The 19,208-nt window shown below is 38.0% G+C and overlaps 2 protein-coding genes across 2 annotated transcripts in view; one reads left to right on the top strand and one right to left on the bottom strand.

Moving 5' to 3' along the window:
- Positions 1 to 1,044: 1,044 nt before the first annotated feature.
- Positions 1,045 to 5,508, top strand: LOC116292211 (uncharacterized). Its single transcript, XM_031699475.2, has 5 exons — positions 1,045 to 1,146; positions 2,109 to 2,365; positions 3,552 to 3,587; positions 5,027 to 5,135; positions 5,318 to 5,508. The coding sequence occupies exons 1-5, from the start codon at positions 1,067 to 1,069 to the stop codon at positions 5,337 to 5,339; spliced, it is 504 nt and encodes a 167-aa protein (XP_031555335.2). The 5' UTR covers positions 1,045 to 1,066; the 3' UTR covers positions 5,340 to 5,508.
- Positions 5,509 to 5,529: 21 nt separating this feature from the next.
- The window catches only part of LOC116292202 (BLOC-2 complex member HPS3), a 21,032-nt gene continuing 7,353 nt past the window's right edge, over positions 5,530 to 19,208 (bottom strand). Inside the window, exons 9-21 of the mRNA XM_089029734.1 lie at positions 18,716 to 18,779; positions 18,136 to 18,229; positions 17,913 to 17,990; positions 17,522 to 17,620; positions 16,513 to 16,576; positions 12,535 to 12,569; positions 11,874 to 11,960; positions 11,184 to 11,247; positions 10,417 to 10,640; positions 9,935 to 10,066; positions 9,116 to 9,196; positions 8,087 to 8,192; positions 5,530 to 7,116 (exon numbers count right to left, since the gene is read on the bottom strand). Coding sequence (XP_088885860.1) covers positions 6,935 to 7,116; positions 8,087 to 8,192; positions 9,116 to 9,196; positions 9,935 to 10,066; positions 10,417 to 10,640; positions 11,184 to 11,247; positions 11,874 to 11,960; positions 12,535 to 12,569; positions 16,513 to 16,576; positions 17,522 to 17,620; positions 17,913 to 17,990; positions 18,136 to 18,229; positions 18,716 to 18,779 — 1,310 coding nt within the window. The 3' untranslated portion in view covers positions 5,530 to 6,934. The remainder of the gene's footprint in view (positions 7,117 to 8,086; positions 8,193 to 9,115; positions 9,197 to 9,934; positions 10,067 to 10,416; positions 10,641 to 11,183; positions 11,248 to 11,873; positions 11,961 to 12,534; positions 12,570 to 16,512; positions 16,577 to 17,521; positions 17,621 to 17,912; positions 17,991 to 18,135; positions 18,230 to 18,715; positions 18,780 to 19,208) is intronic.

Genomic DNA, 19,208 nt, shown 5'->3' with positions numbered 1-19,208 from the left:
GATTGGTTTATTGACTGGTTTATGGAAGTGGTCCCGGTTGGAGAATCTGCAAAGTAATGAACAGTTACAAAATCCACTGAAATGAAACGCACAAAAAGGATGAGTGAAAAAAAGAAAGAAAAAGGGAAAAAGTAAGGAAAGAAAGAAAGGAAAGTAAGGAACTAAAGGAATTAAGAGAAAATGGAAAAAAAACCAACAACAACAACAAACAAACAAACAAACAAGAAACAAAAAAAAAACAACAAAAACAAAAAAAAAAAAAAACAAAACAAAACAAAACAAACAACAACAACAACAAACAAAACAAAACACAAAGGAAACTAACAAGATAAATAATGAAAATAGAGAAAGAATGGAAGGAAAGAAGAAAAATAGGAAGGTAGTGTTGGGGGGGGGGGGGGGGGGGTGGGGAGGGGATGGATGGATGGAAATTTAAAAGATAAGGAATCGGCCATTTGCAGTTCAGTAATCACGTGCTGATTAATTCGCTCAGAGCAATGAATAAACATCTTGATTCCCATGGGCGAAATATACTGGAGAGCAAACTTTCTACAACCTGTTTCGAGAGATCGTAATAAAACTGCATTTCGTAACACACTGGTTACGCATCATTTCATCCAGTTCTTTACAAGTAGCTAAAAAGAATCACCAATTCAAAATAAAAACAAAAAATTAGCTGTCCACTACAGACACGTGACCGTTAACTGCAAAGAGGCTCATATTGAAGGAAAACTTTGCATTACATACACTTATTTCAATAAAGTTAGTCGCCTGAAAAGCTACAAAGGTGAGACCAACAAGGATTATGGGTAGTTACATTTTACATGTTTCAACCGCTTTAACAACTGTTGATGGATTTTAGATCTTTTACCAGTTACAGTCTCACCTCTCCTGAGCCTCCTCAAGCTGCAAATTGTAGCAAAAGCTTTACTTGTTTGATATGAAAAGTTTCCTATGATCCTCAGGGATCTCAGCTTTCTAGTTTTTTTGGTGACTAACTTTATTGAAATAAGTGTATACCTTACGATCTTTTTTTCCAGTCGAGTTTGATTTCCTGTATTCCAACATGACTGTGGAGGAAAACATGAGGTACATCTCGATCCCTATCAACAAAACTGGACGTTCAGCGATTCCAGTCAACTTTAGGTATGCTTAATATGGATAGGAAATTGAAACGATTTATCATCAGTAGTATCATTGACTAGTATTTATTTTATTTAAATAATAAACCCCTTTCGAATTCCAAATTACTGCTGTGTTTCTTGATTACAGACTCATTAGCACAGGGTTAGCCTCAAGTTTGTGCAGAATATTCACGTGTTCCAGTCAAGGTCTGTCGAGTTTCAAAATGTTTGTATTGTTAAAGTTGTGCATTCTTTACTTTTCTGTTGGTATTTGTAAATATTTAAACACTGATACGAGGCTAACCCTGTGCAAATGAGTCTGTAATCAAGGAACACAGCGGTAATTTGGAATTCGAAACTGGTCTATTTGCCATAAGGCAGGTGCTATTGGTGAAGTGTGTACGCTTGCTTTTACTAAAATTAGGTCATGGCGAACTCACAAAGCCTGAAACAATTTAACCTCTGGGCTGATCTAAGTCAGGGCACGGCTAACTCACAGATTGAACCCTGTAACAACCTCTAAACTGATCTAAGTCAGGGAACGGCTAATTCATAGATCAAACCCTAAAACAACCTCTGGGCTGATCTAAGTCAGGGCATGGCTAACACACATATTGAACCCTGTAACAACCTCTAAGCTGATCTAAGTCAGGGAACGGCTAATTCATAGATCAAACCCTAAAACACCGTCTGACCTAGTGAATGCAAATTCATGCATGATCAAGCCACGACTCACAGATAGAGTTGGAATTTAGGATTTATTTATTTAAAAAATAAATAAAAAAATAAAAAAATAAAAAAACCCCGCTCGAATCAAGAAAGACCCAACAAAAGCCTTTCACTCGATGACAAGACCACGACTCAAACCTGTGACCCCAGAGATGAGAGGCTAATGCAATACCTGGACACCAGCGTACCAACGCTGATTTCCAGGCACTACCTTTTCTTTTCGTGTGGCTTTGATTCTGTCATCTTGTTCTGCAGGCTAACAATGGACGACAAGTCTTACAGCACAGCAATAAGAGGCGTTGACTACGAAGATCGCCATGGCAACATCATTACATTCCCAGCAAGTGACCAACAGCTATCAACAATGTACGTGAACGTGACGATCAAGATGGACGGCAAGGCAGAAAGTAGTGAGGTATTTTCGGTTGGTTTGGAAGCTGTGGACTCGAGTACTTCGACAATTGGCAGCAAGAACACGATGGTCGTTAAGATCACCGACAAGAAAGATAACGGTAAGAATCTGGGAAAAAATAAAAGCCTTTGATTCTTCGGTTACAAAACGAGAAGGAACTGGAACCGAGTTTCCTAAATTTGATAAAATAGACCGTTTACTCAAGATTGCGTTTGCATCCAAATTTTTAAGGAACTTGACGGGCCACGATACAAGAACACGAGTATTATCATGCATTGCTATGATATTTTTTTTTCCTATAAGAATTCATAAAGTCGATTTATTCTCCTGTTTAAATATAGAATTGTCTTCTCAATTTTACTGAATGTGCGTTTTTCAGTTTTGTGGCCCGTCAAGTTGGATGCGCACGCAACCTATGCACTTTTTTCGAGTTCCAAATTACCGCTGTGTTCCTTGTTTACAGACTCATATGCCCCGGCAGGGTTAGCCTTGTATCAGTGTTTAAATATTCACAAATACCAATGGTAAAGTAAAGAATGCACAACTTCAACAATACAAACACTTTGAAATTCTATGGACCTTGACTGGAACACGTGAATATTCTGCACGAAATCAAGGCTAAACCTGTGCAACAAAGAACTCGAAACTGGAGTATAGAAAAAACACCCCCCTCCGTCATGAAAAAGAACACATAAAAATTGGTATTAAATAATTTAAAATTTGATCAAATTGAAACAAAATTATAATATTTAAAAAATGTAGACAATGTATGTGTTGCTGCTGGATGGTTTGGCTGGACAACCGTACATTTTTTCAATGCAATTCAATCCAATGCAATTTCGGCAGAGTTAGAAGGCTTATAACATTGTTTCTATAAAGTCAAACATCTTGAAACTTGATTAAGCTTGTTGTATGTTGCTCTTTCATGTGATAGGGTATTTTTCCAGAAATTTTATTCAAACCGTTTCTTTTCAAACTAGGACCAAGTCCCTTGCTCGATTCGTTACTGGCCAATTGTTTTTCGCGACCCGAGTGAAAAACGCTAGCCTTCTACGCAGACGTTCTTATTGTCTGTCACGCAACGTTTCCCTTGTGACAGAAACTAGGAATGACTGCGTAAAATGCTATAAAAGAAGTCTGGGCAGTGCTCGTTTTTGTATGCACCTCAAATGCTAATTTTACGGAGGAATTCGAAGGAACCCGGATGAGGAGAAACTTTCGAGGCAAAAGGAGAACTGCATATCAAACAAACATGTAATTAAAAATAGTGCTTATTTTTTTCACAGATGATTTCGCAGCTAGAGAAATGCAAAGAGATCAAGGTAAGACATAATTTCTCTACGTGTGCTAAGAGTCAATACTGAACGCCCATGAGGTAAGAGGACGTACAAACTAATGGCTCGTAGATCATGAGTGCGAGGAGGGAGGGTAAAACTCGAGCTACGATTTTCGAGTTACGCACTTCGGGTTACAAACTTTTCGAGTTACTCGCTAGGACACACCCATATTTCAAAGGCCACGCCAACTTTGACTTCTTTGCTTAGCTCGATGACAAACAGCGTTGAAATCAAACTCGAGTTACGTAACTCGAACCCAACAGATTGAACCTTATTTTTCGAGTTACGCGCTATTTACGTAACTCGATTCTAAAAGTTACGCATTTCGAACTTGATTTCAAAGATGTTTGTCATCGAGTTACGCACAGATGTCAAAGTGGGCGTGGACTTAAATATATGGGTGTGTCCGAGCGCGTAACTCGATAAGTGTGTAACTCGAAGTTTGTTAACTCGAAAATTGTAACTCGAAGAATGCCTTATCTCGAGTGCGGGGGGTCTAATTATTGTAGTTTAAACTTAGTAATCGGTTAAATAATTGGATATAAACAATTTTGAAATTAGGTTGAAAACGCGAGTTAGCTACAAATGTTTTGGCTTTTATGACTTTTAAAACCCGGACGCGTTTTTTGGTGTAACACTAACAGACCACTAGTAGCTCAGCCAATAAGAGCGCAGGATTTGTGATAGACCATAAGTAGGTTTATATTATGAAATAATAATAAGATCTATATGTTAAGTGTATGCTACATCGAGTCCCGCGAGAACCCAACTGAGGCAGATTTTTAATCTGCTTATACACTCGATGTAGCATACACTTAACACATAGATCTTTACCGAGTGACAAAAACACATTTCATAAATGATAAGATCGTTTTCGAATTCCTACAATACCGCTGTGTTCCTTGATTACAGACTCATTTACCCAGGGTTAGCCTCGTATCAGTGTTTAAATATTCACAAATACCAACGGTAAAGTAAAGAACGCACAACTTCAACAATACAAACACTTTGAAACTCCAAAAGGAACTTCACTGGAACACATGAATATTCAAAATAATGCCATACGGAATTGAGGCTAACCCTGAACTACAGAAACATTGAAACTAAAGCTATATTGGATAACAACCCTTGCGCATCACATCAGAAAAACTAGGATCACGATCAAAAACAAATCAAAGGTCAAAGTGCAAGAGAGATCCTTTACAAAGAAACCACTAAAGTGCACGCACTAAACCCGTGAATAATATTTAGTACTAATTAGTAGTAATTCATACAGAATCCTTTGTTTCCTATTGTTTGATTATCACTATTTACAGCTGTAGTACTAAACAGTAGTATTTGTTTCATGGGTTTAGTGCGAGCACTCTAACCCTCTTACTTAGCAGGCAACAACTTAGCTACTTTTTTGGTATTTTTTTTTTTAGACGAAAAGAAACGAACCGACACTTTATTTCTCATCCTGTACTTAACCGTCGCCTTTGCTGCTGTCATCATCATTATCTTGATAATGATTTGCGTCTTAATCATCAAAAAGTAAGTTTATGATGGATGGTTGACAGAACGAATGAAAAATGAATGAAAACGTAAAAATGATGGATGGAAGGATGGACGGATGGGTGGATGGACGGACGGATGGTTGGACGGACGGATGGACGGACGGACGGACGGACGGATGAAATATAAGAAGATTTATACCCAATTATTATTTTTTGCAGGCTGAAGAAGGAGGGAAAATGAGTCATAGCCAAACTTAAACCTATTCACTGGATACAAAGACACCTCATTAAATATAACTAAGCAACCAGGCCTATACATGGATGTGAGGCTCCTAGTGATATCTAGGTTTTTTAGTACCCACTCAAAAGCACTCAAAAGCACTATACGAATTTGTAAAAAGAAAAGGAAAAAAAAAAAAAAAAAAAAAAAGTAGCAAAGACGTCTTTTTTAATATCGTCCAAAATACAGTTCGGTTGAAAGTTCAATGGAAAAATCTTTGGATTCAGTGACGTCATCTACTCAATACCAAACATCGCTCAAAACAATTGCTTCATATATGTTTAGTTAGTTAATTTCAACCGAGCTATCAGCAGCAATTGTGACCAGCTCACTAGGTAAACCATTCGTATTGGAAGCCATTTTAAAGTTACTGCATGTCGTGCCATGCACGTGCTCAGTGTAAGGCAGTATCGTACGTAACCTACTCATACGACAACCATTCTTATGGGAAGCCATTTCGATGTTACGGCATGTCGTACCGTGCACTTGCTGTAAGACGGTATCGTACATAACCTACTCGTACGACAACCATTCTTATGGGAAGCCATTACGACGTTACGGCATGTCGTACCGTGCACTTGCTGTAAGGCAGTATCGTACATAACCTACTCGTACGACAACCATCTTATGGGAAGCCATTTCGATGTTACGGCATGTCGTACCGTGCACTTGCTGTAAGGCAGTATCGTACATAACCTACTCGTACGACAACCATCTTATGGGAAGCCATTTCGATGTTACGGCATGTCGTACCGTGCACTTGCTGTAAGACGGTATCGTACATAACCTACTCGTACGACAACCATCTTGTGGGAAGCCATTTCGATGATACGGCATGTCGTACCGTGCACTTGCTGTACCGGCTAGTTTGCTCATAATTGAAGTTCAAAGCACTCTTTGTGCACGCGCACCGATATAACGTCATTTATAGCATTTTTCATTAGTGATCCCACCTTATATAAAATTGAAACAGCAAAAGGTGAAAAAATCATATTTTCCTTTTTAAACTTATCTTGAAAGTTATATATAATTTGTATTTTAATCTAGCAAATATTCCTAAGGATTTTTGTTAATGTTTTTCTATCGTTTGTTATTAAAATAATTTTCCCTGAAAAACTCGAATTTTTGCGCTTCAGCGGCCATGTTTGTTTTCTTGGACAGTTTGCGCATGCGCGTATGTTTTTTTTTTTTGAGACATACTCTGAACCTGGTAAGCCTGTGGTTTTATATATCTCACTTTTTACCCAAAATTCTTTGGTAGCGCTTCTAAATCCAGACTGTGGCTCATTCCCACTCGGACAAGGTATTGGTATATCAGGCATTGGATAGAACTCTTTAACTTGGGCGTAAATGTTTTTCCATTTCAAACCACGTTTCATTCCCTATAGAGTATAATTTCTTTGTTTAATGGTTGCACATGAGAAGACACATGAATATGGATACAACTCAAACAAAGAATCTTGTCATCAAGAGAATGAAACTTGGTCTAAAAGGGGAGAGCTTTGCGCCCAGGGCAAAGAAGTTTGTATTCTACGAAGTATGATAAGATATACCGCTCAATGCAAATGCATTGAATTTCCTATACTATCTGATGTTAAAGTAACACAGAGCTTATCCGATGCTCTTTGTCGTACGCACTGTTCCAAATATGGTAAGAAGAATCCCAGTGCGCCCTCGTCCGGCATAAGCGACCGAAACTCCTGGGGACTGGTGAGCTGAGCCAGCTTAGAGAGTACGCCTGTAAGGAAAGTAAATGAGATAATCTGTAATGTATGGTCGGTGTGGAGAGGTTAATAGGGACCTTAAGCTGCAGGACGGTAACGACGACGACGACGGCAAACATACAATAGCACTAATTGCGCTATTCAATAGATACTCGTTGGAATGTACGAAATACTATGCATCATTGCCGTCTTATACTGAAAGTAAGACGTGAAATGTCCTATTTTTACGTACTAAAGAGAACGGCTACGCCAAAAGCTTATCTTTGCTGATTTTCGTTATAAGAAAAGCGTTCCCAAAAGACGTCATTTCACTCTAAAACGGGGATTCTTATTGAGTAAAATACTAGGTAAACACGAAATAATAATACAATAGAAGGTTGAAGCGCATCAATTTCGCCGACGTTGTCGCCCACGTTGCCGTCCTGCAGCTTAAGGTCCCTAATAACTCTTACAACGAAGGACTAGCGTCCGAATTCACGGTGTATAATTTACCCTTTTATCATTAACAACTCTTAGTGATTATAGAGTGGACGTTGTGGAGAGGTTATTGAACTCATAGTGAAGATTGGCATATATGCGCACAGGCCGCTGATGATCGGTACTATGAATAGGTGAAGGTTAGAGGGTGGTTGGTGGTGGTCGGATTGAAAGGTTGCCTCTGTTGGTCTCTGAGGAGCTTTGCAAGCAACGAAGCAGCAGTCGGCACCTAAAGATTGGCTTCCACTGATTGATCGGTATAAAGGTTAGATAGTGGTTAATAATGGTCGCATTTAAAGGTCTCCTATGCTGATCTTTTAGATAGCTATTGCAACAATGGTCGTATACTACCAATGATCGGTATAAAAAGTTGATGGTTGGCGGGTGGTCGAATTCTAAAAGCTACTTATCAAGTGTTTTAGGGGTGTAATTGGCGATGGTCGGTCTCTAAGGGTTGGCTACTCAATGTATGGGCCAGTGATGGTCGGAATAAAGAGATGTTCTTACCCTTAAGTGCATCCAGTAATGCATCTCTTGATGGTTTGGCTTCAGCATCGTCACTTAGTTGTGGGAGTTCAAACTTTTGAAGTAAATCATTGAGCAAATGAGACCACTGAAATATAGAAACAATAGGCTGATTAAGATTCCCGTTTTCCCTTCCCGCAAACGGCAAACGTGACCACGTTTTCATCGTTTCCCTACATTTCACTTTACCTTTTGCAAACCTTCTCAACAAAGACAAGTATTCTTTTGTTTATCTACTACTTGGAGATTTTTGCTATTCCTTTTCACTAATTTTAAATAACTTTTTAATGGTCAACTGACGTTTCACGTTTGCCGTAAACGAGAATCTTAAACTCTCTAATATGTTAGCACCTTACGACAACAGTAGTTCTCTTTACCTTGGGCGTAATGTTTACCTATTTCAGACCACATGCTATTTCCTAGAGTATCATTTCACACTCTCGTACCCAGAGCCTGCGCTTCTTCAGACCAGGATTTCTTGGACTTCCGGCATAACAGCGCATGCGTTCAAAGACTTGCCAAAAATAAAAAAAACGTTTCCGATTTCTAATTTTTATTCTGATCTGAAATAAACAGAACTCTGTTTGAAAGCATGATTTTTATTGATTATATTTCACTTCCGGAAAATTGCGCATGCGCCAAAATATGGACTACGCCAGAGCTCTAGTTTTTCGCCGCAATCCAGATTACACCCAGTTTAAAGGCTCTTTAACTATAATGGACAGCTGGATAGCTGAGTAGTTTGCCATGTTATTTCTTCACATGCAACAATCGTAAGAAGAAATCAAGGCCAATAGAGGTTTTGCACCAACACGTGCTCATAATGCAGCTTGGACTGCCTGTGGTTAGATGGCAGAATAATAAAATCTCTTTTCTCTCGGAAATTGAGAAACTCGGAAATTCTTTCTCATGTAAAACGATTGTATTGTTCCTGGCATCTAACATGGCTGCCGTCACGTGATGGTGCAAAACCTTTTAAGTCACGCAAAACTCTTTTCAATTCTTAAATACCTTATCGACGTCAGCTTTGAAGAACAATTCCCCAAAGGGGATCATTACATCCGGGCAATTTTCTAGAATAAGAGCTGTTGCCTACGAGAAGAAAAGTTTGTGATTTAGCGTGATACGTGACAAAAATGTAATGGTGAAAAGGGTAGCAATTAATAGTGAAGAAGGGGGGCATAATTCGGCTTCCAAAGCTCCGAGCGACGTTATAAAATATGTCCAATAAGGCCCCGTCCACACGTATCCGGAAATTTTTGTATCCGCAAATTATTTTTTGCGGATACGAAAATGTTTGCGTCCACACGCAGCGTATTCGAATCGTTTTCACCGTCCACACGTATCCGTTTTCGTAGAATTTCCGGATACGGTCACAAAATTTTGCGGACACGTGTGGACGCAACCCCTATCCGTAAAAAAAAAAAATTGCGGATACAAAAATTTCCGGATACGTGTGGACGGGGCCTAAGACATGTGTGTGAAGTTAGTTTATACTGCTCCGTGCTAATTAATTATTCAGTGAGAAACAAGGTTTTGCACCACCACGTGACGGCAGCCATGTTAGATAGCAGGAACAATACAGTCGTTTTACATGAGAAAGAATTCAATTCCTAAGAGCAAAGGGATTTTATTGTTCTGCCATCTAACCACAGGCAGTCCAAGCTGTATTATGGGATGGGCACATGATGGTGCAAAACTTCTATAGTATTTGTGAATCTTTTAACGCTGAAATAAGGCTAACCCTGAGTAGATGAGTCTGCAATCGACTGAAACAGCGGTATTTGACTTATTCGAAAAAGGTCTGTTCCATGAGTGAGTTTTACATACTTGTCTAAACTTCTCTACTCTTGGATAACACAGTAACAGGATGGAAAGATCTCCTTTGAACTTCTTTTCTTGAATCTTGGCGAGAATGGAGTCGCATAAGAGACTTGACGTAAAATTAGAGCACAGCAAAGCCTTTAAAAATATAAATTTATTTACTTCATTTAATTCCATTGAAAAAAATCCAACCCCTGCCCCCCCCCCCCCAAAAAAAGAAAAAAAAGAAAGAAAAAAGAGGCATAGAGTGGTCAAGTGTGACGTCACGTTGTCCTGACGACGACATTTTTAGTTCGAAACAAACAAGATGGCGTCGTACTAGAAAACGGGAAATTCAACCGAAAGTCGCTCCTTTCATATTTGTCTTTTTTGATTGCTCGAGCAGTTCGTTTTGACTAATCATTGACGGAATATTTAATCCAATCACAAAACTTGAATTTAGGGTTTTCCAGAGGCATTTCTTTGATCTAAATTGATATATTTTATACCTGTAGTTTCAAGAGATTTTCTGTGCAACAGCAACACGAACATCCATCCCCTCTACCACTCCCAGGGGGAACCTTTAGTCCGGAAGTCCCTGAGACATACGGCATCAGTTTTCTAGACAGCTGTGTGGAGGAAACAGGACGAGAAAAGTGTCGATGTGTCCGCGGTGATGACTGGCCAGTGGTAAGGCTGCCGGAGCATGAAGGATTGGGGAGTGGGTGCAAGCCTAGGAATGAACAGTATTTTTATAAGAAAAATAGTGGGGAAAAAACAACAGGAAAATGTCTAGACTGATCTCATAATTCGTAGTTTTTGCTCCTTTTTTCCTGGTGGTCGCTCAACTAGCCTAGTACCCGTGAACGACAAAATAAATAAAAATAAAATAAATAAATAAATAAATAAAATAAATAAATAAATAAATAAATAAATAAATAAATAAATAATCAATAAAATACATACTACATCAATAAATACTAAACCAATAACTAACTAAATAATACATACATAACTAAATAATACATCATACTCATCACACATACTCCATACCTACTACTCCTCACTCTATCCCTCTCCCTCCCTCCTCCCTCCTCCTCCTCCTCCCGCTCGCACGCCGCCGCACGCCCGCCACGCCCCGCCCACGCACACAGACCGAACCGAGACAAGAAAGGACAAAAAAAAAAAAGAAAGAAAAATCGAAAGAGAGCGAACTGGGCCCGGCTTATGCGAATCAGCCTAGAAAATGTCGGAGGAAAAATACTTTTTGACTCACCTGAAAATGGAGGCAAATTATTCAACCAATCGTGACGCCCTGAAAAATGACCATTTCCTTTGGGCTGGAATAAGATTAGAAAAGTTTTGAAATGAAATTTAAGGACGTTTATATGCAAAGAAAAAACCTCGTCAGAATTTCTTTAAATTTTATATGATCCAGTTACACCATACCAGAACGAAGCAATGGAAAACGAGCGCGCGTGCTGTGTGCAGTTATAAAGCACGCGGGGGTTGGCAGAACAAAAGAGAAGTATTAGGAGACACTTCTCGTGGGATTCTGCCAATCCCCAAGTGCTTTATAACTCAACACAGCACAGCAAACAATTTTTTTATTTCTTTTATAAAATATACAAATTACAGGAATGACGAAACTGAAAGTGTGTGCGTGTACTATTTACTGTCATAAAGCACGCGCTCCCAACCAATCAGAACGCGAGATTTAGAACAGTTATTTTATAATTGAAATTAGCCACTCCGAGGATGAGGAAGGACTGGGTCGAGTTGGTACGGCACCGCATAACATCTCGACCAAGTGTTTTTCCTTGGACATCAAATGAGGTATTTTCAACATATTTTGACCAGCCTTCAGCAAAATAAGTGGGTTTTTCCCCCTCTGGTTACCCCCCAAAACCACAAAGGTATGCGAAAGAAAATAAGCAAATAACAAAAGAGTAGTGAGTTCACTTACAACATGTTGGTGAGTTGACTGCACTGACCCTCCTTTCTGTGTTGAGCTGCTCGCTAGACGCATGAGTAAAATATTCGAAAGAAAATCCTGTAATAAATGATGCAACATTAACACCTATACGTAATATTTCCCATTTCAGACCACGTGTGTTTCCCTACAATATGTATTTTTGTATATGTATTGTTTGTTTAACGGTTATAGACAAGAAGACACATGATAATAATAATCATTATTATGGGATTAATTATTATGGATTCCACAGAGTGGCTCTTCTCCCACTGGTTTCCAATTGGAATTTAGAAGTTGTTTTTTGCGGAGGGAGGAAAGCAGGAGAACCCGGAAAACCCTCGAAGTACAGGAGAGAACCTACAAACAACTCAACTCACAACACAAGCTCGTCGGGACTCGAACTCAGGTCGCATTGGTGAGAGGCGAGCGCTACGCTACCCATGCTTCCCATGGTGTTGTATACATGAATATGTATACAACTCAAACAAAGAATCTTATTCTCAAGAGACTGACACGCATTTAGAAATAGTAAAATATTACGTCCAAAAAGGGTAGGATGGGAAATGGAATATACAAAAAATTAATTTGCCATCCAGGTTGTTCCACTACAGTTTTCTAATGAGAATGTGCATTAACCATGTTAAACACTCACCACAGCAGTTGGGAAAGACTCGGATCTTCTCTTGTCTGTCAAGGCAAAAAAAGGCATGATAAAAACATGTTCATATCGATAAAATTTTGTCATATATTAAACAATAACAGAGAGTTTAAGAAATAAGGACTTTTTTAAGATAGCATGAAGAATTGCAGCGTTACAACTTGTTGGGTATTGTTGGGTGGCAACTTGTTAGGTAGAGGACTTCGAGCTAGTATTTTTATACCATCATCATCTTCATAACGTATGGTCACCATCCATCACCACCATCACCATCATCATCACCACCATCACCATCATCGCCACCAATATTACCACCACCTTCATTTACCATCATCATCAAAATCACAATCACAATCATCACCATCACAATCATCATCATCACCACCATCACCACCACTAGATGCATCCTAGCAAATTTTTTGAACCTCACCCTGGACAAGTTCAGTTACTGATTAAAAGTAGAAAATAGCCAGTTTTCAAAAACTTTTTTCGTGATTATTTGGTATTTGACCGAAAGTTTTGGCAGCAAGATTTTGGAGGCTCACCATCTATTTTTGAGCTGGTAATCCAACTGCAATGTTCAAATAGGTAAACTTTTGCCGCAAAAATCGAAAAAAATACTTTTTTTCGATTTTTCTCCAAAAATCTTGGAGATCCCTGGAGTGCTCCTTATGCTGGTTCAACCTAGGATCTCCGCCTTGTTTTGGTGTCACGTTAAATTTACGAGGCTTGCAAGTCTAGTGTAAGTTCTATAACTACTTGAAACCCTAGGTTTCAAAGTTATGTCAATTTTTGAAACTTGAAAAAAAGTTGCCTAAAACATGACGCAAAATTATGAAACTTGCTATACATGGTTTTTGAAAGTTAAGAAGAAGCTTTGCGAAAGAATTTGCATGAATTTTGTAATTTTACGCAAAATACAGCTGATGGTAAACTTTTTGAACATGTTCAAAATTGTTCTTTGGCTCTTTTCAACTATAAAATATATCAAATAAACGGCAATAATTATGGAACAGATAAAAAGAAGCGTCCTCTAACAGCGTAATAGATTTTCTATGCAAAACGAACGCATTTTGATTTTTTATTTAACATTTTAGGGGGAAAATTGGTAGCATATAAATATTTCAAAATGTGTTTGGAATGTTCCATAACTTGCAATACAGCTTAAAAATGAACAAATAGTCGGGACAAAGCATGGGAAGTGACTAATTTTGGGATAATATTGAAAAAAAATCGAACTTATCCTTAGATGGAAATTCATGAAAAAACAAAGAAAATAACATGCAATCGAATTTTAGCTGGGATAATGCATTGAGTAAACATCCAACAAAGTCTGTCTATACTTTTTGAAGTGCCTAATAGATATTCTGGGCATTTCAAATAAATTTACGAAACCCCCGTTTTGAAGGGGGGAGGGAGAGGGTTAGGGTTAGAGATACTTGGGATACCGGTTGTATCAAGATTTTCAATTCTCAGATATTATTTTTTAAGGATTTAAGACTGTTTTTACTTAGAACTATCTTCATGCCTTAAATTCTGATTTTTGATAAAGGATCATCTAACTTATTGGCCAAACCTATCTTCTGAGATGTACATGCTCTTAAAAAAGCACATCCTTTACTTTTGACAGATAAAAAGTAGACAAACAACACCAGACCTGTGTTTTTAGGTAGTAACGGAAACAAGTTCGATTCCTCTGCAGTAGGGCGAAGACCTGCGTCGAGTTTGTGAAGAAGTTGGAATCCAAAGAAGATTTACCCTCACACGTGTTTGAAAAACATCTTCACCAGTAGTGGCAGGAGAAGATCCCAAGACACACAAGAAGTGCATACACAGCTATTGGAACATAATCTGTCAACTGAGATACTCTTTTACCATTGACTGCACAAAGAAAATATATATTTGATTTTTTCCTAAATTTCTATCTCAGAATAAGTTCGATTTATTTCAACATCAACCCAACATTAGTCACTTCTCATGCTTTGTCCCGACTATTTGTTCACTTTTAAGCTGCATAGCAAGGTAGATGCAAGTGCAGAGAACCATTGAAGGCTAGGAATCATATCTGCTCTTGGGCATGTAAACACCCAAAACTGCTATGTTAAACGCAAAACAAAGGAGCAACTGAGTCACACAACAACGAGGAAAAGTCCATCAAAGTAAAACCTAAGGAGCAGCCTGTGTCACTAGCTGCAGAGTGGAACAGATACCTATAGCATTTGTCCTAGACTCGCCTATATCAGTGCGAAAAACAAGTCAATAAATAATAGCCTAAAAAAAATCAGCGAGAGAGCAGACGAAGAAATCACAAAAGCTTTTAGTGGAAGAAATAAGAAGCAGATTAGCATATATTATTAAAAGAGCCAGCCAGAATTACCACGAAATACTATTGATCTGCAGAGCCTGCTTCATATCAGAACTGGTTTCCAAAATCAGCAATTGAAACAAGGTCATCAGTTTCAGAACTACGCTCATAGATGAAATAGAGTGCATAAGACAGTGAGGTTATAAGAAATGCATCTGGAGAGGACGTGGAACTCAGTAGATTACAGCCAAGAAAGTCAAGATTCCTTAGCAGGTTTTGAAAACCAATTTGGATACTGAAGAGTTAAAAGAAATCTACACCAGGGAAGATGACCGTGCATGACGACAAAGGTGCATAAAGAAAGTCCGCACAGAATGGAAAAGAGTTAATGGAAAGCTGACAAGTTGGAAACCAACGTGACAAAGTGAGAAATAACAAAGCCAAATTTTATCAAAAGGAGTATATCTACTATCAAAACCCAGGACTTTAGCATGGTGGTGTAAAAAATTATAAATACGTTAAATGGAATGAAAAAGTAGAAAAGAGGAAAGAGATTTAATGGGAAAATACTATTTTGTGAAGACAAAGCTCACCATCTATAATTTCCTAAGATATGAGGGAAAAACAAAACAGTAAATTTTTTGAACATGTTCAAAAAGAGCACTATGTTCAAATAAATTACTTAGGAATAGGTAAACTTTTTGAACATGTTCAAAAAGTTTACTATGTCTAAGTAAGAATTTTGAACATGTTCAAAAAACTTACCTACGAACTAGGTAAACTTTTTGAACTTAGGTAAGAATGCATATGGCCACCACCACCATCACCACCACCACCATCACCACCACCACCATCATCATCACCACCATTATCAACTCCACCTTTTTTACCATTATCATCAAAATCAAAATCACAATCATCACAATCACAATCATCACCATCATCACCATCATCATCTTCATGCATCATCATATCATCATCACGATCATCATCATCATCACTATCATGATCATCAACACCACCATCATCACCATCACCGCCTATGAGAATTCTGATTGAACAAGTAGCCATCTCGCGCGTTGAGATGGTTCAAAGGTCCCGTGACGATTACCGTAGCATAAGCGTTTCAAAATCAATTTCATCGATTTTTTGGCTAAATGCAGTGGCAATGCTAAGATCTTTGAGCATCCTGTTTCACACATAAAATTCGGTAGTTGTTGTTTCATGAGCGGAAAAGAGAGTAACAGTACATGAAAGGCTATGTAACTACAAGGGCCTTCTCGCGTTTACCAGGGTAGGACATAGTTAAGAGAGGGGAATGGTTATGAAACCTATTGTTATAGGTCTTTGTTCGCTTTTGATGTTGGACCGGTCTTGACCATGCACAATGTTTGATTTATGCTCATCCGAAATTAGTAAACATAAAATAAGTAAACATAAACTTTGTCTATGGGACTGTTGTAAGGAGTATTCAAATATTCCTTCTAAATCTTTACGTTGTTTGAACTAGCTGCCAAAAGTAAGATTTTGGTCTGTTCACTCAGCCATTGCCAACAATCGTAAAACAAAGGATTGTGCGCGGTCACGCTTGAAAAAATTGAACAAAGACTTATAACAATAGGGTTTCCTAGCCATTCCCCTCTATTAACTATGGGTAGGATTATTACCATTCAAAATGGCCTCGAGAAACTCTGTTACTTGGTAGTTATACTGAACATCTTGTCTGTTAGCCTGAAGGAAAAAGAAAAGCAGTATTAAAGAATTGTCTGATATTTAATTTATTAAAACATGTTCTATCAAGAACATTACGTATAGCTTCATATTAATGCCATAATACCTTGCAAAAAAAATTTCTAAAAAAAGAAAATAAAAAAGAATAAAAATAAAAAACGACAACAAACAAACAAACGAACGGACGGACGGACGGACGAACGAACGAACGAACAAAAACAAAAACAAAAAAACCAAATACCCACGGAAAAACAAAAGGCAGCATTGTATGTGCCTAGCCGTCCAAGATCTTTATTAGGGACCTTAAGCTGCAGGACGGCAACGTCGGCGACAACGTCGGCGAAATTGAAGCGCTTTAACCTTCTATTGTATTATTATTATTTCGTGTTTACCTAGTATTTTACTCAATAAGCATCCCCGTTTTAGAGTGAAATGTCGTCTTTTGGGAGCGCTTTACTTATAACGAAAATCAGCAAAGATAAGCTTTTGGCGTAGCCGTTCTCTTTAGTACGTAAAAATAGGACATTTCACGTCTTACTTTCAGTATAAGACGGCAATGATGCACAGTATTTCGTACATTCCAACGAGTATCTATTGAATAGCACAATAAGTGCTATTGTATGTTTGCCGGCGTCGTCGTCGTTGCCGTCCTGCAGCTTAAGGTCCCTATTATTTGTTTTACGTTACCCCGTGCAGGGTTCTTCCATAGGTTCGTCCTACAAGCACTAGTAGTGCGACTCCGACTCCCGAATCACATGTTAATTTTTAAAGGACGAAATCCAAAGAACCCGGTGAAAAACTCTCGTGGTAAGGGAGAGAACAACACGTCAAACAAACTCAACTCACATATGCGCTTCAATCAAAACCGGTTCCGTCGAAACAACGTCGCAGAAGTACATACCACCCATGACACCTTTTAAGTGTAATACTGAGAACGATACGTACATCAAGAAGGTTGAGAATTATTTCCAGTGACCATTTCTTGCTATCATGAAGACGAAGGAGAACTTCTAAGAAGATGGTGGGTTTGTGTTTACGCAACATCTGAAATACATAACCGAAAATTGCTAGGAAGGAAGGAAGGAAGGAAGGAAGGAAGGAAGGAAGGAAGGAAGGAAGGAAGGAAGGAAGGAAGGAAGGAAGGAAGGAAGGAAGGAAGGAAGGAAGGAGCATAATGGGAAAATAGGATATTTTATTTTTCAAAAATTTCAATTTCGTGTCCGTCTCTGTCTCGTGCGGTTTTTGTTTTGAAGGGTTTTTTTCCGAAGAATCGTGAACAATTGGAAAGAAAACATAGTAAAATAATGGACCGCATAACCGCAATGAAAATGCTTACCTGAGCCAAAGGTGTAAGATGTTTGAAGTCCCCATGAAGCAAGAAGCAGTTGGTAACAACTGTCTCGATCATCTCATTCTGTATCAAATAGTCAAGATAGTGATACTAAGGGAGCGTTCGTTCGTCTGTAAAAACCGCCTGCGCGCGCGTGTTGTGTGCTCTCATAAAGCATGCACCGTCAACCAATCAGAGCGCGAGCTTTATAACGGATATTTTATAATACCTCTTGAATGGAGCTCAAAGAGGCTTGGGCGTGGTCCGGTTCGCATTGGTTTAAATAGAGAATAGCGGACACCAGATTATCCAAGGGTGAAAACCTATGAATCAATAGGAGAAAAAATGGGACAAATGTGTCGTAAAATTTACAGGTTTTCATGCGTAATTGACTTCTTTACCTTGGGCGTAACATTTCGTCGTTTCAGACCACGTGTCATATCTCTTGAGAATAAGATTCTTTTTTAAGTCGCATCCATATTCATGTGTCTTCTCATGTGCAACCGTTAAACAAAGAATGATACACTAGGGAATGACACGTGGTCTGAAATAGAAAAACAACACGCCTAAGGTAAACAGGTTTATTTTAATAAATGATAATAATATTAATAAATGATAATAATATTAATAAATGATAATAATATTAATAAATGATAATAATATTAATAAATGATAATAATATTAATAAATGATAATAATATTAATAAATGATAATAATATTAATAAATGATAATAATATTAATAAATGATAATAATATTAATAAATGATAATAATATTAATAAATGATAATAGCTATGATTGTTCTCACCTGTAAACCTTGCGATCTGGAGTTTCCGTCTTCTTTAGCTCCTCTAAAGCAGCAATCGAAGTTTCTATTTTGAAAATAATAAATAAATAAATAAGACAGCATTGAAAACTACGAACTTTAAATTAAACAAATTCAACAGCTGGCCACGAAAAGCAGGAACAATAGCGCACTGATATTTAACAGTTATTCCATAAACTCAAGTCGTACATGAGAGCATAGCCAACGAGGCCTCCTGGCTGACTTTTCTATGAGCTCATGTACCACGAGAGTGATAAATACTTTTTAAGCAAAAATTTGTTCCCTTGGCGTGTGTGTGTGTGATTTTTTTTGCTGTGATTTTTTTTTTTTTTTTTTTTTTTTTTTTTTTTTTTTTTTTTTTTTTTTTTTTTTGCTGTGATTTTTTTGCTGTGATTTTTTTTGCTGTTTTTTTTTTTCTCTCAGAAAGTTGAGCCAATCGGTCGGCCGCCATTTTGAATTTTCTCTACTTATGGTA

Source organism: Actinia tenebrosa, unplaced genomic scaffold (genome assembly GCF_029948245.1).
Source record: "Actinia tenebrosa isolate PJP-AT-01 unplaced genomic scaffold, QUT_ActTen_1.0 PGA_scaffold14__42_contigs__length_11649687, whole genome shotgun sequence".
In the NCBI taxonomy this organism is placed as follows: Eukaryota; Metazoa; Cnidaria; class Anthozoa; order Actiniaria; family Actiniidae; genus Actinia; species Actinia tenebrosa.
The sequence above is the reverse complement of the archived record's forward strand: the minus strand, read 5'-3'. Positions and strand labels throughout refer to the sequence as shown.